Raw genomic sequence first — 23,690 nt, forward strand, 5'->3', positions numbered from 1 at the left:
AATTGTAATGGTTGAATAGTTTGTAATTGTTTAGGCTTTTTGAGTGATTTTACTTTACATTTTAGCATTTTATTATTCGGAATAAGTATAATCTTTACTTTATTTTTTTAGGTGTTCACATTATGTTTTTGCTATATTGGCACCATATAGTTAATATTTTGTTACATAGGAGAAAAGTTACGAAAACATACTAAATATTTATAATAATCTTGTTAACTTGTATGTAAAGTAGGATAATACCAAACTGTGGTAAATAAAATTGATATACAGATATAAACAAAACGAGTTGGAATTTATAAAAGTATTTCTGTATTGTTTCTAAGGCATAATTTATTGTGTTATCGCCATTGGAGCAGTATTTTGTTTATAAGTTCTTACAGAAGTTACAAATCACATACTAAGGTGCCGATTCCGATCCTGTAAAACCCGGGTACAAATGGTCGTACGGAGCGTTTTCTCCGTACGACTCGTACCCGGGAATTCCACCGTACAAACCAGCAAGTACGATTCGTACAGAAATACCATTTCCGTACGAATCGTAAAAAAACACCGTACAGCTAAAAAATGCATACAATTCCGATCCTGGACAGCGCGTACGTGACATCCGCACGGAGTCAGGCAGCGTTTTACGGACCAGCAAGTACGATTCGTACCTACAGCACTCCGCACGGCTATATTTTTACGGGAGCCAAAAAGTGCCGGAAAAGCTAAGTACGCTGCGATGCACGAGGAAAAGGGGGCCCGCTACGCGACGTACACGCCATCACCCACATCGTACGTGTCATCATGTACGGTGCGTACCCCAACATTGCATATGTATGGACCGTACCCCCGCCCCCCGTATGTACGGACCGTACCCCCCCACCCCCCGTATATCCGCACCGTACCCTAGGTGTACCCCACACCCGCGTATGTCCGCACCGTACCCCAGACATACCCCAATCCTCACGTATGTACGGACCGTACATACGCGAGGATTGGGGTACGCCTGTGGTACGGTCCGTACATATGGGGGGTGGGGGGTACGGTCCGTACATACAGGGGGGATGGTACGGTCCGTACATACGGGGGGGTGGGGGGTAAAGTGCGGACGTACGCGGGAGGGGTGAGAGGCTGGTGGGGGTCATACGACTCGTACCCCGGGCATAAGTGTACTCGGGGTAGGGCTCGTACAAAGTTCGCTCCGTACGGAGCCTTTTCCATGCGCTTGTGTTTTCGGACGGGCGGTAGGATCGTACTTGCGCGTTCGGAACTCAGTTTTACGATTTGTATGTAAAACTGTCCGGGGACGTCTCGTAGACTTTTCCCGGGGCGATTCGTATGTATTTTTCATGTACGAATCGTACTTCGCCGTTTGTACGGGACTTGTACGATTCGTACGTAAAAAAATACGGATACGAGTCGTACGGGAAAAAAAAATCCAGGATCGGAATCGACCCCTAAATATTTATAATGAGGTTTTTACAATTTATATAAGGTAATATGGAACAGTGGTCTATATAATTAATACACATATTAAATATAATTATTATAATATATTAAAAAACGTTAGCTACTATAATATATAACAATTTATATAGAGATACAAAATAATGTATTATATTATATAAAAAAAAGTGAATGTTAATGTTGGCACTTCATAAGCTATCAATAAACGTATGAAAACTAACAGGAATCAACCAAGGAATAAAACAGTGTAACAAATGGTAAAAAGAAAGAAAGGGGGCGAAATAAATCTGTTTGTATGAAGTTTATGTCATTATTGAGATGAATGTACTTGCCATGTACCCGTTCCGCCGCCCCCTAGCGGCAGAGTAGTGAAACGGCCCTCTCCCTTCTACTCCGCGGCTCGCAGCACGCCGTCCATTGACGTGCTGACGTCACCGCGCCGGAGGGAGGCGGCGCCGGAGGAGGAGGAGGAGGAGAAGCGGAGAAAGATGGCGACTTCAAACAACCCTCGGAAATTCAGCGAGAAGATCGCGCTGCACAACCAGAAGCAGGCGGAGGAGACGGCGGCCTTCGAGGAGGTGATGAAGGACCTGAGCATCACCCGTGCAGCGCGGGTAAGGCCTGTCGCACAGGGGGCGGGGCTCCAGGGAGGGCGGGGGGTCCAGCTGGGAGAAGGGGATGCTGCAGCTGGCAGCTCCTGGTCCCCTGCCCACTGAGCCGGGGCAGCAATAGCACCCCGAGGCTGTGCTGCTACGTCGGGGGTAGGCCTCCCAGGTAAGGGTGCAGCCTGCTATGGCCCATAGCCACCCAGTGGACCATTAATAATGGACATGGTGTGCCAAAATATTCAGAATCATGACAGGCGCTGTCCAGGGTTTAGGTACCCAAAAGATGCACCCAGGGCAGGAGCTGAGACCTCCAGACCACTGATGTATAGTTCCAGCCTAGACTGGGGATAAATGAATAGAGTCCCTTAAAAATCAGCACTATTTAACTCCACATCCCACTGGAAACAAAACTAAATTCAGGGACCTGCCTGCATTCAGGACCAGGACTGTTGGAAGACAAGATTTTCTAAATTTGGATGGAAACAATTTTTTTGCCACCTCTCGAACATTTGAATATTTCATCTGCAAATAAGTGAGGGCTTTTGCTAGATTCTCTAAATGTGGCTGCACCCCGAGGCTCTGTTGTGACGGCTGTCACTCCCTCGTGGACGCAGTAAATATTTTGACACTGGTTCTTATGCCTCCAGTATGATTGCTTCAGCCCTCCACGATGATGCCCCTGCACTCAGCCACTTGTGTAGGGGAGGCAGGACTTTCAACAGACATTGCCTTCAAACAAAATAGTAAATGAGTAAATTATAGTGTGATTTTATGATCCCTAACATGTTAATATGTGTGGACTCCCATTTACTAAAGAAAAAAACCTCCAAATTATTGAAAGCAAACACAGCAAAAAGCTATGTATTAAATAAAGGGCATATGAACGTAGCCAGCCCGAGGCAAAAAAACTAGTGTGTGTGTGTTTTTTCTTCCCGGAATCGAGTTTAGGGTTACATTTTTGTAGTTTCTCCGGAAAATTGTGGTTTCTTTCTTGGAAATATTTATTGATCCTCGTTAAAATGAATGCAAAGCTCTATTCAGTTGAGGGAAACTGTCGACTCTGCAGCCCAAAGAGGTTTAGCTTGCCTGACCGCCTTCCTCCTGTCCACAATTTTTCTTTGATACTGCTTGTTTAATTTTGACAGCTGTATTTGAAATATTGCGCCCGACTGGTATGAATGGGGTGTTGGAAGCAGGTGCTCAGAAGTGCCAGTGCTCGCCCGGAAGTGCCCCCAGTGTCCAAAAGCGCCTCTGGAAGGGGAGAGCGCGGTGCTTGGCAGGCACAACGCGGGTCTCGAGCATTGGCAGTTCAATGTAAACAATAACACATGAATCAGCCAGCCCCTGCTGCAGCCGTAGTAGAACACGCGTGAGTGATGTGGCCCAGAGCAGGAGGGGTGACTTTACACACGATTTCTACTCCTGCTTAGTGCTTAGAAGTTTTTGTAGCGTAACCCCAGTGACGTGTCCCAAAATACCATGGGAGTTATTCTGGGAAAAATTGAACTTGGAAAGAATTAAGTTCCGATTTATTTTTTTAAACAACCCCACAAAAAATCCGAGCATCCCGTGTGACGTGTAGGTCTTGTTAGAAAGGACACACACGGTACAGTTACACGTCTGAGTATTTTTTCTATCGACGGATGACAGGTCCCTTCGAAAAATTATTGCATCATCAAGCAAAAAAACGTACTACATATACCCTTAAGCAAAGGGAATTGGTCTGGCATATTAAACTGTGTTGTAACAAAGTGCATCTATGGCTAATTTATTGAACAATTCTTTATACCTGTATGATTTCTTCCGTTCTTTAAAAATCGTCCTCTGCTGTGTAAATAAATGTATTTTTTTAACTAGAATAAAGGGCGCATCTTTTTTTCTTATTTGCGTGTGGCTCATGTTTTCAAAAACTCGACATGATATGTAGTCTATTTTGCTATGATTCGATTATTTTGTGTCACTTTATTCATGTTTGATGTAGCGCTGTTTTCTCCATTGGGTGGTCCTCTAGGCGATCTTGTTGACTAAAATTGTTTTTCAGATTGTGGCTCCGTCTCCCTAGCATAGTTGGCCTGTAAGAAAAAGACTTGCAACTCTACCTGTATGTCTTACTTTTGGCAGCTTACGTTTACTATGCTAAATCACACGTTACAAAGCTGTTCGTACATATTTGTACACCGGTTTTCTCTTTGGGGCAGTATGTTTTCTATAGATCAGGTGTTTGAAAGAACACAAACCATGCTTCATGTGCAGGTCACTGAATATTTGAAATGCGTGCACATTGGGGGAGTAAGCAAGCAACTTCTCTTTTCTAAATCTGATACGTTTTTCTTTGCTCCCCTACTTGAAAAAATGCAAAATATCACTTGTTCACAGAGCGCATCCACTAATATTGACATTCTGTGATATTTGCCATTGTAAATGGTGTTTTTCCGGGTGTAATGTGGACTTGTGACTGATTTGTGGCCTGTGTTCCACTACCACCTTTGACACGTGACTTACCAATTGTGTGGTTCTGGGCATGTCATGCTATTTTCCTTTTGACATTCATTGTAAATGTGAGTAGTGTAAACATCATGTACCCGATCCTACTGGAACTAACCTCGTTGCATGTACCTCCCTCCCTACCGGTTGTATCCTGTCTAGTGTCATGGTGACCCCTCAATCTCTTCTGTTCTTTCTGCCTCGTATCTGAGAGGCTCCTCCTACTCTGTTTTGTTTTCTTTGTAAAGCACCGTGCTGCTTCAGGGAGTTATGTCAGTAATGAGGAAGACTTTCAACCAGTCCTGATTTTTTTTTGTTGTTGTTTTTTTTTTGCTATCAGCATGAGCAATAAACATGTTGGGACTTTTCACTGTTATCTCAAACTGCTTAATTTGATTAAGTGGAGCCAACCAGTACTGATTTCTAGGGACCAGCTCTTATTTTTCCCCTCACAGACTTTGATCTTGAGCAGCAGAGAGAGAAACACAAAAGCAGGGGAGAGAAGGATGAAGAGAAAGATGAAAGCAGTGCCAAAGGAAGAAAGTCGGGGGGATTTTTTTTTTTTTTAAAAGCACGCTCTTGATCTTGGTTTCTTTTTCTTTTTCCTTTTTTATTATATATTTTTTGAATATGAGAAACAGAGATTGGATTTCTAAAACGGTAATCTTTTTCGGTTGTATCAAGCATTTTACCCGTTTCTTATCTCTTTGATTCCCAAACACACAAATAAGAACGCTGACCAGTGTTTGTGTTCAAAATCTTAGTGGAATATAATTTTGAGGGTCAGGCAGTATTAAGGGCATACTTTTCAGGAAAGCATTCAGTCAAAATGGCATGGTGTTGACTGACTCATATCTGTCCCCACATCCGCCCACCTCCTCATCTCTTTTTGGGGTGGACCAGCTGGATGAGATTTGCCAGACAAGACAACCCAACATCTTCCTTCATGCTTGGATTGGACATTAGTTGTTTGTTTCCACCCATCATCACGATCCAAGTTACCACCATCGAACAATCATTTAATCGTGACTCTGAATCCTAGTTCACTCTCATATCATCAATTTGACAACTATACAATTCTTTATAGTTCTATGGACTCAGATGCCCTCATCCCAGGATTACAAAAGATGATGCTTTCAAAAACTGTGAAATAATGTTAAAATAATTCCTGCTGCTCGGTCAAGAGACCTATCATCAGCTAATCGTACTAACGTTTTTCCAAAGTGGAGCTATGTGAAAAACTGATGTGAATGTTTTTAGTGGCTTTTAGGTACAACAGTTCAAAGATCTGATTCTGAGAATATGCTGCTGCATATCTCTGTTATTTGTATATAAATCTCAAAAGCGTCTTTGAATATCGGACATCATGTAATCTGTAAAGATACTGTGGCAAAGAAGGGCGGTCTCCAGCTAGCCTTTATGTACCTCCCCTCAACCTTCGACTGAGTGAATAGAGGGAAATTATGGCAGAAAATGTTAGAAAAGGGTGTGGATGGGGCAATGGTTCATTTTCTGCCCCAGTTGCATGAAGATGTGACTATTTGCGTAAGATATGGGGCAAATGGGGAATTTGCACTATTTATGGATAAAGTGGGCCTAAGGAGAATTCTGCTAAAACACACGTGATGGTAGTAGGTAATACACATTCCAGCCTGAGACCACATTACATTAATGGTGAAAAACGTATGGATGTCCCGACATTCACCTATCTAGGCATTCCATTTGATCGCAAAGGCACATGGTCACATCTAATAAAGGTTTCGGTTTGATCAAACCATCGAGGTCCCTTTTAGTTTTGCTGGGAAATTGGATTCCAAACCTATGGATGCGATGATCAATATTTATGAAGTACGTTACCTCTCTACTGTGACACTTGGGGTCCTGGGATATTGTGACATTTCAAAATTACAGATTAAAAAATGTTTCTGAGAAGGCGCCTGTCTATCCCCAATAGCCTCCCCATATTTCTCTGCCACATGGAGCTAGGTCTTTGTACACAAGAAGATCGTATAAACTGGCCTCGCTTATGCTCTGGCACTCAATTTGGACCAAACAAGAAAGTTTACTTAATCAAGAAATAACGAATGACCATCTATCTTTTGATTATGATCGTAGTATCACATGGCTGAGATACATAGCCATGCTAGGGAGAATGGAATGTTTTGGCGAGCCGCGGAATATCTCTACTGTCTCCAAACATCAGTTAAAACAGGATTATTTAGCCCTATGTAAAAGGCAGGAGAAGGTCTGGTGATGGGAAACAAGAGGGTTGCCAGTTAACTACCATTAGTAACCACGTACTCACTGGAGTGCTATCTTTTAGTTTCCACTCCAACAGTCCCAAAGATTTTATCTGGTGAGGTTTAGCCTCCACATATCCCACCTTTTGGTTTCATACCCCAGCAATGCTTTTTCCAACTCTGCCCTTGAACTGTGCCTCTGTGACCATGCTGTACTTTTTCTTTTTCTGTAAGTTATTTGATTTTTTTTTTTGATTTTTTTTTTTATCTCACTGTTAAAGTCTAAATATCAGGAGGTGTAGACCTGCCCTGCTTTACTTACAGATTTTGCAAAGTGAATATATTTGTCCGATTAAAAAAATCTATTTAGCTATGAGAAGGAGGAACCTAGTGGGGAAATAGTATTTTGTCGTGATAAGGCCTGGTGATTTTTTGCAATTTTATGCAAAATGTTAATATATGTATAAGGCCTTTCTGCAACCGTATTTAAAAAGATGAGATGGCTTGGCGGAGTCTGGAATGAAGATAAGTGCCCTGTCCATAGTTTTAGCTACTTATGCACACAACACACTTTTGTAACTTGACTTTTTTTGTTGGGGCTAAGGAATTTTAAACCTATTTGAATGTTTTATCTTCATTGAGGTATGCATTTCATATTTTACTTATTGAAGATGGTCTCTTTTATAATTAATATACTAGATGGATATGTTATTTTAATAGGATCAGATACTGTAATGATGTTTTATATTGTGTGTTCTTTTATGTTTTTTTTTTTTTATACCTAATAAAAATCATCTTGACTTATCGAACAATGGCAACGTGGTTGCTCTGCTTGTCCCAAAGCTATTTCACTGAGGCACTCCGTGCCTTTTGCTTACCTTTGTTTAAGTGTTCCATCTGCCTTTGCATTGGCATCTGGTGAATCATTTTAAAGCAAATGAAAAATTGGTCTTTAGAGAACCTTGTCGCTGATATGTTTGAAAGTTGGCACAGGATTAAGTTTTGGGTGAAAAGGCAAGGGAATGCGACAATGTTCCTGGGGAAATATTCATACATTAAAAGGCACAATCACTGCTATCGAGTCTGCTGCCTACTGAGTAACTATACTTGGGGCACTTTGTCTTGTCCATTTTGCCTGAGGACCAAAAGGGATCCATGCACACACCCATTTGAAAGCTCAAACGTGGATAGTTGATGCTTGGGACCGAATGGCTAAACTGGTAATAGCGTGTGACTCAGGTTATGGTGTGTTTTAGAGAGAGGGAGTTTCCTCTGTGTGTATGTACATACTTTAAAGGTTGTTGTGTTTTCTGGAAACCCAGTGGGCCACCACATGTAGTGTAGTTATATTAAGGAACCACTACTTTGTCATGGGCATATTTCAAGATCAAATTGACTGGATGTTTTTGTGTTGAAAGGCTCTGATTGCAGAATGTTTACTAAGAAGCTGCCTTTCAAGGTTAGAGCAGAGAGAATAAGTGAATTGTTTGTGAGTATTTGATATTTCCTCCTGGCTCCCACATCGCCCCTATGCCACTGTGTCTCACTCATTGTTACTTTCTCTTTCACACTTAAGCACACCATCAAAACTCTTCCCTTGACCTTGCTCCGCCTCTTGTACCTCCCCCTCTCACCCATGTTAACACAGGGGAAGATACCCTGTTTTTAGGTCTCGCCTACCGAACGCAGCGCAGCTGCTTCGCTTGTCGAGACTCTATTGTTGCCGCTTTCTGTGCCGAAGGGAGACAGGAGATGGCACGCGCGGACATGAGATGTGCACTCCGTACGCATGCACATCTCCTGTCCCCGGAGGCTGGCATCGCGCGCTTTCAGTTTCCCCCCCCCCCCCCCCTGTCGGCTCCACGGAGCCAGCTTGTTCCAAATTACATCTCACTACTGCTGAAAATAAATTTAAGACAACTAACCGACACTTTCAGCACGATTCACCACCCCAAGAGTGGGAGCCAAATGGCTGCTCATATCTAGCAGGTGCCTTTGAGCGGGCAGACGTCCAAAAAATAGAAAAGTGCACTGTGGATGTCCGTCGACCCCTACCTCTTTGTATGGCCGGCTAACAAGTAGCGCTCAAGGCCGGCACCCCCTTTATCGCCTTGGCAGCCAGGGATGTGATTTGAGGAGTCTGTGGGACGAACGGTGCATTCTGGGACCTTGGCCAGTCCAACCTCAAGTTCCTTCAGCTGCGAGCCAATCAGCTAAGAGTTAACGAAGGTGGATGCCCCTGCAGGCGAGAGAGACATCAGGCTGTCTCGTGTCAGATGTAAGTGGTTTACCCAGTTGTGGGTTTCTTTGCATTCTGGGACTTTTAGTCTATCCATTGCATTTAAAATACGCAATACTAAGGATAGAAATGTGAGACCATAGTTTTCCGCTCCCACTTGTTACTGGCCCGAGTATTTTGGTCCCACATTCGCATGTCCCAGGGGTCAGCAAACCACATTCCCTTACACAGATGCACAGCATTTAGGAATGGATGAAGTCACACAGCTGGCACTGGCTCAGCTCGGAGTATTCTTGGACCAGTGAGCCCAAAGCGAGTCGAGCTTTCATGTGGCTCCTGCCAGCCAGCCACCCTCTAACATCATGTGTCTAGAATTAAAAACTAATCATTAACCAGTGCTTAATTTGAGCTGGTGGATGTTGGTGGAGGCCCCCTAGTACTTGTTTTTGGGGACCGGCACTTATTTTCACCTGAACAGGTTGCTTTGATCCAGGGAGGGAGAGAGAAAACACAAAAAGGGGAAAGAAAAAGACAGAGTAACAGTGACACAGCAGAAAGCATAGATCTAAATGAAGCTCTAAGAGTAAGACAAAAAACCAGGGAATATCCGGTGGAGAATTATTGCGGGAAAGAATGGTCGCACACCCGGGCACTAAAGGGTTGTACTTTTATTTTATCTCTTTTTTGTAGTAAGGGAGGTTTGGGCACTAGTAGGATTGGTCGTCTGGGCACAAGTATGGGCTGTAAGCGAGGTAAAACAGAGGAGTAAAGTGGGGGGTTAAGCAGAATCTCCCTGTTTTTTATTGTATGTGATTTCTCTTGTTCAGTCAGATCCCTAAATAATAGGCGGAAGCGCACAGCAATTTTTGAATGGCTAAAAAAAAATCTCAATTCTCCATTGGCACTTCTCCGAGAAACCCATTTAGGTCGCAGAAACGAAGCTTGTTGTTACAACTTTTCATCATTGTCTGCTGCCATACGTAGGGCGACCATTTTTATTAATTAAAAGACACCAAATTGACAGTTTTGAGGGAATTTGTTGAATGGGCACCCAGAGTTGGTTACTAATAGTGCTTCCAAAATGGGCCATCAACAAATACATGTAGTATCTTATTATGGGTCTCTAGTAGATGACTCTGTAGCTCTCTGGGAGCTAGGTTGGCAATTAGCTGAGCTACCTGGCTGTGATTTTAAAGGACAATACTTTAATTTCCTTCCGATATTGTACTTGATTCATCTAATGCTGGACATATTCGTTCTACAGTATACAATAAAGTGATGGGTTGAATGCTTTAACTAATCTCAGTCATTGCTAATTACTCAGGCGTCGTCCCAGTCTATTGTTATTTTGTGCACCTAGGAACCTTAGTTTAGACCCAACCATATGGAAATCAGTGTTGACCCTACTCTAATGGGATTATTGCAGCCCAAATTGCCAGGGTACGTCCTTCCTCAACCGGAACAGGTCTTGAGTTGCTTGCTTTTGAGTCCAAAGAGAACCTGGTTGGCAGCCTGGGCTGGTCTGTTCTTATTGGGGTATTCAGCTAAAACAGGTCAATTCAACAGGAATAGACCGAACGACTCTGATTGGCCTAAAACTATTAACTTTACTTACATTGCACCAGGCCGCTCTAATTCATATCAAATGTCATTTTTCAGGTCGAGCTTAATACACAGAGCATGTCTGTTGTGAGACGTATTGTGTGGTTACCAAGAACATACACCGGCTTGGAGCCATCTATTGCTTACCATTGGTTGGTTTTACGGATGCACTTATTTTCCTGCTTTTATTTGATAACTTTTAAGTTAATCTTTTGTTTATTTTTTACATTGAGCATTGTGTTTGAATGCCTGGTTCTCATTCTCTCTTTCAGGGAACTACTTTTTTCTTTGTGTGTAAGCATTCCATGAGAGTGCATGTGTTTTCCATTTCTCTCCCTCGTGCACTTCTCCTTCCCTAAATTGCACTCACCTGTTTCTTCTCCCTACCCTTGCCCTCCTTGTTGCTTCCTTCCACCAATATCCTCCTCTATGCCACCCCTAAATAAACCCTGTTGCTTGCTCGCCCCAGATGTTCTCCCCATGCCACTCTACATTGCTCTTGCACCCAGTGCTTCCCTCCCTACCACCGCTCTCTGTGTTGCTTCCCCTTACCCGTGCACATTTCTCTTACCTGTGCTTCTACTCCCCTGTACCTTCCTCTCTCACCCAATGCTTCACCTCCCCGCCCTGTATACTCCCATAGCTTTGTTGTCTGTGTGCTTCTCCGCTGGGCACACTACATTCCTCTCTCACCAGTTGCTTCTCCCCTGCATTCCCACCCTCCATGTTGCTTCCCCCACCTTGCATCCTCTTTTCTTGACCGTTGCTTCTCCTCCCCATACCCGATGTTTCTTCGCACCAGCTCCTCCACCCCTGCCAAGTTGCTTCCCGCAGACCAACATGTTTCTTACCCCTATCCAGTTTCTTCCCTCACAAACCGCCCCTCAGTGTTGCTCACCTGCACCATGTTGCAACAAAGACAAGCATTTGCAATGCAATAGGTCTCGCATTACTAAATGTTTCAGTTATTGGCGTTGCATTATTATCAGCAACGCTAATAGCTCAAACTTGTACTATGTGAGACCTATTGCATTGCAAATGCTTGTTCTTTCTCCTTTCATATGCCCCTCTGTTCTCTTAGACCATATAGCTAAATGTAAGGATTCTGACAGAACAAATTGAGAGCAAATGTAGGTACTATTGTTGTATTCTTAAAAGCCACATCTTGAGAGGCTTCGCGTAGCGATGGGCGAGATCCCCCTTAAGGCATTCCTTCAGTTGTAGACTCGGTGCGATGCATGTTTGGACTCCCATGGCAACCAGAAGTGCTGAGGGAGATTTCCACCAATGATCCGTTCAATGTGAAATGGAGTGGTGCGGTTTTATATATCAGGATCAGCACTGTGATTGTCAACGACAAGGAGCTAAAGAGATGTTCTACGTGTCATTCTGTAGAGGAGCTGGCAGTGTTTATTTTATCATGCTTTGAGCTGTGAAATGATCTGTGATCGGATTTGGCCCCTTTGGCTTAGGTTTTACTATTGATTGATAAATTGCTAACCAGCAGCACTGTATGTGGATTCTTCGGTGTGGTTAAAAAACAGGCCCTTAGAAGAGTCACTTCTCTAGACTAGATGGTTCACAGCCATGGCCGCCGGGATTGTGCGATTGAGCCTGCGCTCTAGTCGCTGTGTAACTATATTTGTGCCTCAGTTGTCATTTAATCCATCTGCTGCATAAAGCCCGGATTTTAACAAATGTTTTCTTAAGCTGCAGGATTGAAATCACTAAAACCACTGCGCAGTGAAAGCAGTGCATTGCTGGCCCCTATGGAAAAGGGTTTTACTCAGATCGTGTTAATATCCCCAGTTGATGGGCTGATGTTTGAAACGTTAAAGTGCCAACTCGGGAGACGCTTAATAAATATCTAATGTACATTCCAAGACTGTACTGCAGGGCTGCTTTGTGATGGAAAGAGGTGCTTTCAGCTGCCCCCTAGTGTGAACACTGAATCGGCCCAAAACTGAGCACAAGATTTAGAATATACGTGGGTGTGCATAATAAAGGAAACACACCTTTTACAAAAAGCTTATCCATGGATTTTCTAGTCAATGCATGGTATGTCTTTACATAAAAACGTTTTCGTTCTGGAGGTAGAATAGACAGTGACAATATACAGTCGCCTTCCTCAGCTTTCACGCACCTCAAAATCAAGATATGCTGAATGTGCGTAGGCATCTTTCTTTAAAATGCGTTTTCTAAAGAGCCTGGTCTTTATTTTTTTTAATGTTTTTAGCAGCGTGCGTTGAAATGTCAAAATAGATACACAATGCCTCAGAATTAGTTGCACAATTTTCATCTCATAATGTGCTGCAAAATTGGCATTTCCTTGAGCATCATGTAGCAACCCTGCCACAGAACTTCACCCGCTTAGCCTCATAATTCCCTTAGCCCCTTCAACAGGGTTTGTTGCAGATTTTACCCCTACGTTATGTTCAAACAATGATGACTATTTGATTAAATTTTCTAGTTATTTAAATTATCCTTTTTGCATATTTATAATAGTAGTAGAACAAGTCCATGTGAAGGTGAGATTTTTCAATAATATTTGTAGTTAGACACACAAAGGCTGCATCCATTGTGAACACGTAAACTCTGTAGTTTCCGTTTTCTGCTTTAACGAGTGACATGTCCGAAATGTGTTTTTAGGAGATATAAGATTTTTTTAATGGCGGGTGGGCTTGTTCAAAGGGAGATGGTCAACGTTTAGACTCCTAGTTAATTGTACAAGACATATCCCTTAGTATGCAGAGTCGGTGTAGAGCTACACATTTGATTGCCTACTAGGTAACTATTCAGTGTTGTAAAAAGGTGTGATAAGGCAGTCCTTAACCCATGCGGTGAATACTTGAATGCCTTTAGCTTGTCTGATTATTTGAACATTTTCACTCCACTGCACCATACATATTACCTTTTGCAGCAGACAAGTCTAAGACCAGCACTCTCAACTCTACTTCGTCCCCTCTTACACACAACATACACTCTACTCACAAACACATCACCACCCCCTTTACCTTATACCGTTCCCTCACAAACAATATATACTAACAAATTCTTCTCATAAAACAAATACATCAGCATCTCATTTCACTATTCCTCAAAAATTAAACATATCACACACACTAGCACAACAGTATATCTCAAGAGCAACACCTCTTAATACTTACCATCACAAACTACAAACATACACCCACCTTTCAAATTACACAAACGAACAAACTCCAATACCAAGCTTTCTCTCTTCCACCACACCCAACACATATACAGCATCACTGCAACTCTCTTTTAACCGCCTCTCATCCATTGGACAATTTAGAACCTTACTACATGACCCACATGCTGCACCGCCACCCCTAACTCATACACCTTCCACCTTAAACAGACACAAACAAAATAAGCAACACGCCACACCTCACAACTTCGCTTCTCCATGTGTACTGCATAACAAGGTTGCACTACAAAAACAACACAGCACACTAACTCACTCTCAAACACTGTCTGCACCACCTACGCACGCAAACCCATCAAAATGCATTCTTCGCCTGCTGGATGGAGAACACGATACAGGAAAGCTACACGATTGCTATCCGCATATACCTAATACCAACACTGAGGACCCACCAGCTTCAAGCCCACAAAATACTGCTCACTCCACAAAACAAAGTCACACTATCTCCAAAAAACTTGCTATAAACTGTCTACTAATAAATGCTCAATCGCTCTCTAAGAACAAACATCACATCCACGACCTACTCACTGAGGCAAAACCAGACATGCTATTCATAACTGAATCATGGCTGGGAGATGATATGGCTCCAGTCCTGCATGAAGCCGTTCCTTTAGGCTATCAAACAATCACCCCAAATAGTATAGGCAAAAAATGAGATAGCCTAGCTGTTGTGTTCAGGCAAACATTACATATCACTAAAGTTGAGGAAGTCGCCATAAAAAAATTAAGAGGCCCTTTTCCACCAGATACAATCCTACACCGTTGTCCTCTTGTAACTCCCTGCTCCTTTACAGACCTCTACCTAGCAAGGCAACATTTACAGACGCACTTCTGGACACAGTTTCAAACCTGATAACACTGCAATCCAACCTATGCGTTCTGGGTGACCTCAACATTTGGTTTGACAAACCCAATATGACCCATCCAAAAACAATCATCACTGGCCTAGAAGCACTTAACCTGAATCAGATTGTCCACAAACCCACACACATAGATGGACACATCCTAGATGTCATTTTTTCTAATACAGAACTAGTTACCATTCAAACAATGACTCCAGTCACAGGGTCAGACCACATTTGCTTGCCTTCTAACATAAAACAACACTAAGCGACGCACCTACAATCACTTTACGTGCATCCACCTATCAGCCGTGGAACAAACTCAATTGTGAACACTTGGAGACACAACTAGCATCCAGTAAAGATCTAGAAACAATACATTCTGTTCAAAAACCATATGAGTGGCCACAGGAAGCTTTTGATATCCTGATACCACTAAATACCACACAACAGAACAAAAGAAAACAAGCAGCTTGGAGAAATACAGAGATAAAAGAGAGAAAACAACAAATTAGAAATTTGCAACATGCCTGCCTCAAAACAAACACCAACCAAGACAAACTTCGCCTACAGAAAATTAACAGATTATACAAGTCAGCTATCAAAAAAGCGAAGAAAAAATATTATTCAGAGAGAATTCAAAATGCTGAATGTGCAAATAAAGAATTCTGTAAAATTTTCAATACCTTTCGTAAACCAAATTGCCTAGAAGCAGCTCATTACATTAGTCAAGAGTTCACAGACAAACTGGCAAATCATTACACGGACAAAGGACACGTTGGACTCTTACTTAGACAAAGCATCAGCACTAACCCTTTCACAAAGCTACAATCCAAGTTTCATTCACCTTGAGTTTTATTCATGTCTGCCCTTAACAAGTTCATTTCGATGGATACCGTGTCGGTTTTTAGTTTCAAGCGTGGCTCCCAGCACCTGGATGGCCGCCATTATTGATGTGAGGGATGGCTCGTTGTCTCCAGTCTTCATCTGGGGGAGCTTGCTTCGGAACCGCATATTTGTCGAGTTAGTTTGCACCGCTGTGCCACCCCTGGGCATCATTATAGGGGCGCACGCGTCCAGCCCACTCACCAGAGGCATAGGTCTGCAGCTCTCGAACACCCCAACGCAGTTTCCACAGTGTGGTGGTGTCTTCTCTGCCAATATTTCAATCTGTCCAGGCTGGGTGTTCAATTGCTGATCGTATCAGATGTGGCACCCTTTAGCCACTGTCCACAGTGGGAACGACAAGTGCTTATGTGTGGTGGGGGAGGGGGCACTCCCTGGAGGCACCACTGTTATTTTTCCGGATGGCGGCTGTCACCGCCGCTTGCCAACCACGTGTCGGGTCCCTCTCCCGCTCTGTCCGATACCTGCCTCCCACGTGGGCACAGCAACTCAGTGTGTCCTGTGGATCTGTTCTGCCTCCGATGCGGGCGGTGCATGCACGTCCCAAGGTGGATCTCACTCGCATCCGGTACACACTTCAAGGGCTGACTCCCCCCGCTCACAGGGGAGATCTGGGCCTCTTGCCCCCAACCACCGCAATTCCTGTGCGCGTCTGTATAGGCGCTTCGTTTGAGTGCTGCCCGGCTCTGGAGAGTCGATGTTTGTTTGACGGCGGGGCGGGGGAATGGAGACTGAGTGGAAGTCTGCTACCCCAGTCCTGCTCACCGGTTACAGCTGGGCAGCGTAGCGTACGGTGCAAGGCGCGAGCCGCTATCCCCCCCCCCCCCGTCCAGAATTCCGCGGTGTGCAGAGCGCCCTCTGGGAACTCTGAGATAGTGAGCTCCCCTACCCGACGGACCCCGGTGCAGACGATGGTGGGCTGCAGAGGGAGGCAGGGAGCAGAGAAGCGAGAAGGCAGCGCCGGTCCGATCCTCGCGCGGGCCTTTCGTAGCGATTGCGATACCGCCTCCGTGCTGAGGAACGGTCCCAAGATGTCCTTTTTCTGACCGGATATTTGCGACAATCAAGTCCGGCGTCGTTCCGCCAACGCTGCGGTTGTTTCGGGGTCACTCCTGCAGGATTTATAGAGGGTTTTAAGGGTTTTAGGACTCGGCCCAGGCGGAACTCTCTCTTCAGGTCGCCATCTTCGCAGCGCCAGGCCACGCCCCCAATTGCTTCACTATTGATCTACCAAAAAAATATAAATACATAAATAGAACTAATTTAAAGTACAGCAACACTTGAAAGCCTGAGCTTATTCAATGCATCCTTTATCTACATATACTACCTTCCTTTATGCATCTATATATTTTCCATGTAGTTATGGGTTTATATCTTTATTACTTTTGGATCTATATATTTATTACTTTTCTTCTAATTTGGCATATCCAATGCACTACCCTATTTTTGACCCTATACTGCTCTCAGTATATCCTCTAGCTCAACTCTCTGACTCATCTCAAACTTCTTTCTACTACTCTTTCCAGTGCACTACCTTATTTCTCACCCTATACCTCTGTCAATATATCCATTACCTCCACTCTCTTATTCATCCCAAACCCCATACCACTACTATGATCCCAAAAATAACCCTTTAGAGACTCTTCCCCACTCCACCCCTCCTTGCATCCTCATACCTCTTTTTACTATTCTGATCCCCAAAAACAAGGCTTTCTAACCCCTCCCTCTGACTCTTCCCTCTCCACCTCCCTTTTACTCATCCCCCTCCACCTCCCTTTCACTCATTCCAAGCCTCCTCCTACTGCTGTGAGCTCGACCCCCCCCCCACCCCCAAAAACAAATGTCTAAATCCTTTCCTTCTATCTCTTAACATCATTTTCAATCCAAATAACAGACTAACATGTCCACCACTCAAATTACTTCCATATTTTCACTATACTAATTCACCACCATTCCTTTATGGGTTCAGAAAAAGGGTGCTACTCGCCGAAAAAGTGCTTTGATGCTTCGTCAGGGTAGTAAGTGCTATATTAATGCAACTACAATGAAATTACAGTACATAGGTAGTTAAGGGACTCTAAAGGCCTCCCAAGGCTATTGCTGCAAGAAAAGTGAAATATTTTTGATGCATACTTTTTCTCCTGTTCCTTGATGCTTTCCACTGCTCACCTGTAGGCAAGTCGAGTTCGCTAGTTTTTTACTGACTGTTATACAATAGGCAACCATCTTGGATTTCAGCAACAGCGATGGCTACTCCATTTGTGCATTGATAATGTGCTTCATAATCTTGAGGAGGTGATAAAGCACTTCGATTTGCATCAATTTCCAGTCCTCAGTGCCCTTCTGAGTGCTCTGTTGAATGGCTGTTGGTTGTAGTTTACTTGTTTGAGACATTTTGGGTGAGATGTGAATAGCCCAAAAATGTTCAGTGGCCCTCGCCCCTACATATCTGCATTAAGGCTTCCTGGGAGCTAATATTTATGTGATGCTAGAATTGTAACTAGTAGCCAAGCAAGCATATCCATGATGGTGGTTTCCCTAAAAAATTAACAAGTATTGTCCATGCCAATAGGTCTGGCTTCAAATGATTGTTAGATGGTAATTGCAAGCATGGGAATTAATATTTATTTGCTTTGAAGGAAAGAACTGTACAATAACAGAGGTGTTAGCTAAAAGGTCAGGTGACATTTGCACGGTCAATCCAGACCTAAAAATTAATCTTGTAGGCTGATGACTGCTCTGCTCTCATCTGTGCTACTGCCAGAAAAAAACATGAATTATGTAGTTATCTAAGACACTTTTAATATCAATACAATGTCATGTGTGCTCCTAAAATGTAAGCTCCGGCAGCTAAATAAATAAATATACAAATGATCATAGTTGCAGTAGAGGGCAAATACTATATTTATGGAAGCACACAACTTCTGGCAAATGATAAATTGTACTCCTGGCTCCCAAAATGTGGGTAGGTAGTCCCTCACCTGGTAATTTCGCATAATTCTCTGATGACAGTTCTGCTATCAAGCCAGACCACGTACCAGAACATACATACATATATATTTTTTTTTTCCTGAAAGGGTAATTAGCAGTGCATGGCGAGGGCGTGAATTATAGTTACCTTAGGGCAGGAGATATAGTTCCTTGAGATCACTTTACGTATAACTGGTAAATTTCAGTGGTTTTTAGAGTTAGAAACTGAAATATTTCACATAACTAACGTTACTTTAAACTTATTTTTTTTCAGTGAATTTCTAGGGTTTATTATTTAATTACCATATGTTAATCAACCCTCCCGCCACGCATAGCCTCTGGCTGTGCATGCCGCACGGTTGGCCGCAGCCAACGCCACGCATACAGCCAACCCCTTGCTCTGCAGGGTGTTTGGTCATGCATTGCAGGGGTTGGCCACAGGGCCTGGCATTCGACCAGGCCTTGCGGCCAATCTCCCGCATGCAGGTAAACCTACCCTGTGCACGGCCTCTCGCTGTGCGCTGTGCACAGTGGTGCGTTGGTAACAAGGCACCCCCCCCCCCCCCCCCCCCAAAAGCAGCCAACCTCACACCACCCTCAACCAGGCTTGGCCACAAAGCCTGTCCCCGAGGACCCCAGGGGGCCCGATCCTCCAGTGCATTTTGTTTTAGGGGAGTGAGGGCCGGTGACCCTACCTTTCCTGGGCCGAGTTTGGCCCTGGGGACCCCATCACCTGGGGCTTGGTTCACTTGTTTGGGGAGGGGGCACGTGTCCCCATGGGCCCCACCACCGGCACTATATTTATGTGGAAGAAGGGCACGCGGCACCCTTCCTAGGACGTATTCAGTTGGGGGGGGGGGGGGGGCTCACGGACCATGGCCAACAAAGGGTGGGTGCCCTTGACAGCGGGTAGGGAAACAGACGAAAACTCTGCTCCCACTTACAGCTGTTGCTTGCTGAGAGCGGAGTTCGTGTTTGCTCTGACTTGGCGGGACATAGTAGGATCCAGCCCTGGGGGGGCGGTGGTGCCCAGGGCCACGTATGGCTCCAGGAATGGGGCCGCGTGGCCCCCACTCCTTCTCTGAACATGGGCCTGTCCCCGGGAGGTGGAGGACCCCGGAGCCATATATGACCTGGGGGAAGGGGGAGGCTTGCCTCCTTCCTCCCAGTATTATTATCCAGGCCCCGGGGAGGTGGTGGTCCTCAGGCCCGGGGGTAGATTTGTTAAATGGTGCCAAAGATATAGGCAAGTAAAAAAAGCGCTTTTCCTATGGAAACATGGTCCTAACTATACCTACTGGCAAACGGCCATTGATATGCTTCAGCACCAGTATTAGTAAAAAAATGTTTTATTGGTGTTTTAGGGCTGGGGCCTGGAACCCGAGGTTTTACATTTGCGTCCTACTGTCCAAGATGGCCCTCAGTGCTGTGTATAATCACACAGTCCTATCTGGTGAATACAGAGCACACCAATTCTCTTTGGTGTCATGTAGTAGTTAACAAGATATGAAAGAACGTTATTTCATTATGTTCCTGTGTCATAAATGACCTTTTCATCAAAGGACTGACCAGATGTGCCATTCATTGCACTGAACCATATACCATCGTGCGGTACCCTACATCTCATTACATATGTAATTTAAGGCTATTTTTAGTTGCATAGCGCAGCAGAAATGAACACCCGCTTGTCCATTTTGTTTGGGCTATCAGTTCGCTCCACATTCTTTGTACCTGCCCAATACATTTTAAATGGCCTTGTTTAATGAAATTGTGGAAAATGGGTTCATTGGTCAGTATGCATCAACTCTTTTCTTTAAGAAACAGGAAATATATGTTTTCATATTACCCAGTCAGCTTGGCTGTCTCTAGATATACCACTGGCTGAACATGTTTTCTTGCTTGTTTTTTAAAATCTAGACTTGTGAGTTTCATAGGACTAAACGTTCATTTCAGAGAAGCGGAGCTGCATTGTTCAGTTTTAATGTGAGTTAACGTATTGTAAAGTGCATTGTTCCAACTTAATTGGTGTATGGAATAAAATGAAAAGGCTTTGACAAAGATAATAATGAGTTTCCATTTTGATTGCAAACTAATAAAAAAAATATGTTTGTGTGTGTGTATATATATATATATATATATATATATGTGTATATATATATATATATAGGTATATATTTTAAATCCTGCTCCAGTGGATAACATGATTGATCTCTGTACACAAAGCACCCATGAGATAAATAATTTAATGTGTGATGATTCGCTGTACGACTGAGATGAAAACTGCCTCCTGTGTATTCCAATCCAAGCTCTCCAAAAGCGAAGGAGTAATACAACAGCCAATACCATGATGTGAGAGATATTCCTCTGGGCAGAACCAAAGCCCTTGCTATGTATGTTTCAAAGAATTGGAAGCAAAAGGTATTGCAGGATGCTGTGCTGCCATGCAAGACCTTGAAATACGAGCTTAAAATTCCACGTTGCACACTTACATTCTGTCTTCCAAGGAGAAAAGTGTCTGTGCTGCAACTAAGCTTGGGATGATATTGGTGCAGCAGAATTGAAGAAGGAGTGAGTTTGGATGAACTGCAAAGGGACAAGACCATCAAAGGAGAGGTTAAGATGGTCATGGAAAGTTAAGATGATTTATATGGCAAACAGCCTTTATAATGAGGTTTTTACCATCATGTGCCTTTACCTTGCATTTTTTACCATATATATATGCCTTTATAACTCACGGCTTTACCACAAATTTATGGTATGTTGGGGGGCGTGGGGGGTCTCCCCTCGCATACATTGTTTTTATATGTATAACAATGCGTGGTAATGGTGTCTGCTGTAAAAGCATATCTGTTCTAAAACGAATGCGGGGTAAAAATGCTTTGTAAAGGCATGCAAAGTATTCCCCTGGGTTCTTCCGTCATACAGCCGATTTATATGGCTGCAGCAAATAAGGCAGCATTGACAAAAAGATGTACAAAAAGATTGGGTCCTCACGCTTGTTTCTTGTTAGGTTGGCTTAAAAGTTGTCGTGCGGGTTAAGGGATCTACAGGCACTATTGGGGGTGGGTTGTCAAGTGATACATAGAACAAGGTACTTCTTTATTTTTTGCTAGTGTCCCAGCTGGCATAAACTGGAGTAATGTTTAGAAAAGGTAGAAGGTTGTTCTATGGTTTGAAGCTCCAGAGCCTGGTGTATACCTTCGATGGTTTGTACATATGTTAATTTTGGTCTTGCTGGTTGACACTGGTGTAGGTTAAAGTCTCATTTTTTTTCTTCAGTTGGGTGGTGTTGCTGTAAGTCTATATTAGTGATTTGATGGCACACATTTGATGAATGAAAATCTTGAATCCTAATCTAGTTATAGCTCGGTATACTCTAGTAGTCAGTCATTTTACCACAAGGGATATCCATATCCAAACCGGCTCTAGCCCTGCCTAAAAAATAACAGTCAAGTCCAAACTGTTTAGTTATGTCTCTTCTGACTGGGAATATAGCTTAACCCCAAACATGTTTCGGCCTTGTTGATCTTTGTCAGTGAAGTGCAGGTCTAGATGCAGTCGAAGTTTCGACCCATGGCAGGGAGTATCCACTCTGTTTAAAGTGACTTACTTCATCAGCACAAAACTGCTGAATGTCAATTCTTGAATTACTCTTAGCAGCTGGTAGTTGTGAGGGATGGGCAAAATCTAAAAAAATAAAAATGTCCTCAAAACTTTTCATGAAATTACATGAAAAATTTCAGAATTTTTCTTTTTTGGTATACTGTTGTCTGTTGCTGGTGGCTCATCTCTGGTTTTTATCCAAGCATGCTGCTTGAATGAAAAAAAAAGTCTTGCGTGATACAAGCAGGAAGGAGAATGATTCAGGCAGAAATTCTCTCCCTCCAAAACATTTTCTGTGCAAACCAGTCTCCTGCTGTATCTCTTGTGATGCTTTTTATGCCAGGTATGATCTTGGATGATAAAGTTATGTGAAATTATGTAATGTGAAAAACTGAAAAATTACACAAATTTCTTGTAACACAAAATTTGGGAATTTTGTTAATTTAACCAGCATATTAACAATTTCACCTAGACCCAGAAATGTCTTGAGCTTGTATCTGTCTGTGCCTAGAGTCAGGTTTGCTTTGTGACTTCTGAATCTTTTATTGCTATCTTTTCTTATTGTTTGCACAGGGTTTCTGTGCATGGGTTTAATGTCTAGTGCATTCTAACCGGTGCAAAAATGTGGAACCCGTCAGTTTGTTAGCCATAAACAAATGCATCTTAAAATAATTTACCCTAATTACATACCTGCCGCCTCCTGAGCCATATTTTGATGTCATGTTGAAAGTAATTGCAATTTACACATACTAGAGTTAGTGTTATGCACAAAGATGTTGGGAAAACGTATTCCGCTTGATTGTTAAATACAAGTATCACAACCAAGCACAATTGTACTCCTTACAAGCACAACAGTTTAAGTATTGATGGAGGTCTCTCTTTTAGGCAGCTCTGTTCAAACACAAGCTAGGATGAACTTAACAAATGAATATTTTAAGCAACTTTGACGTCCAGTGGAATTTTACTATATCTGGCTTTTCATAATATTGCAAATGTATATTTGTGCAGACCGTCCTGGAATACGAAGGAACTTTAGCACGTACATTTTTTAAATCCATACATGTACCAAAATGAGACGGAATGGTATAGAGCATGCTCGCTGCTTGCAGTGTGTTATCGATGACTTGTCAGCACAGCATATTAAGTTGAACGTCTATATGTCATCGGATGATGGAAGCATGTAAGGGCTATAGATCAGGGCTGTATTGATTTTTTTTTTTTTTTTTTTTTTTTTTTTTAAATTTTGTTTTTTTTAAACTCATCTCCCATCTATGATGTTCCCATTGGGATCCCTGCTGTGTGTCGTTTGATTGTCTGTTTGTCTAGGATTATGGTTTAAATATTTATCCTCTTTGGTTTTAACCAGCAGTCATGTTAGCTGGTGTCCCTGTGTCGTCCGGCGTGGGATAGTTTTACTGGATTTAAGACCAGATTAACGCTTTCTACGTATCACTCTAGTGTTGCCAGATGACTCCTACATGCCTTACTTTTTTTTATTATATAAAATTAATTAGTCTA

At 43.1% G+C, this 23,690-nt stretch overlaps 1 protein-coding gene across 6 annotated transcripts in view; it reads left to right on the top strand.

The window, feature by feature from the left end:
• Positions 1-1,874: 1,874 nt before the first annotated feature.
• CRTC1 (CREB regulated transcription coactivator 1) overlaps positions 1,875-23,690 on the top strand; it is a 193,820-nt gene continuing 172,004 nt past the window's right edge. For 2 of the 6 annotated variants that reach the window (XM_085638792.1, XM_085638790.1), the window contains exon 1: positions 1,904-2,063. In XM_085638792.1, coding sequence (XP_085494918.1) covers positions 1,938-2,063 — 126 coding nt within the window. In that variant the 5' untranslated portion in view covers positions 1,904-1,937. Of the gene's footprint in view, positions 2,064-23,690 lie in introns of all 6 variants that reach the window. The other 4 variants (XM_085638789.1, XM_085638791.1, XM_085638788.1 and 1 more) reach the window with 3 other exon arrangements.

The sequence above is a fragment of the Triturus cristatus genome, chromosome 12 (genome assembly GCF_964204655.1).
Source record: "Triturus cristatus chromosome 12, aTriCri1.1, whole genome shotgun sequence".
NCBI classification, from domain to species: Eukaryota; Metazoa; Chordata; class Amphibia; order Caudata; family Salamandridae; genus Triturus; species Triturus cristatus.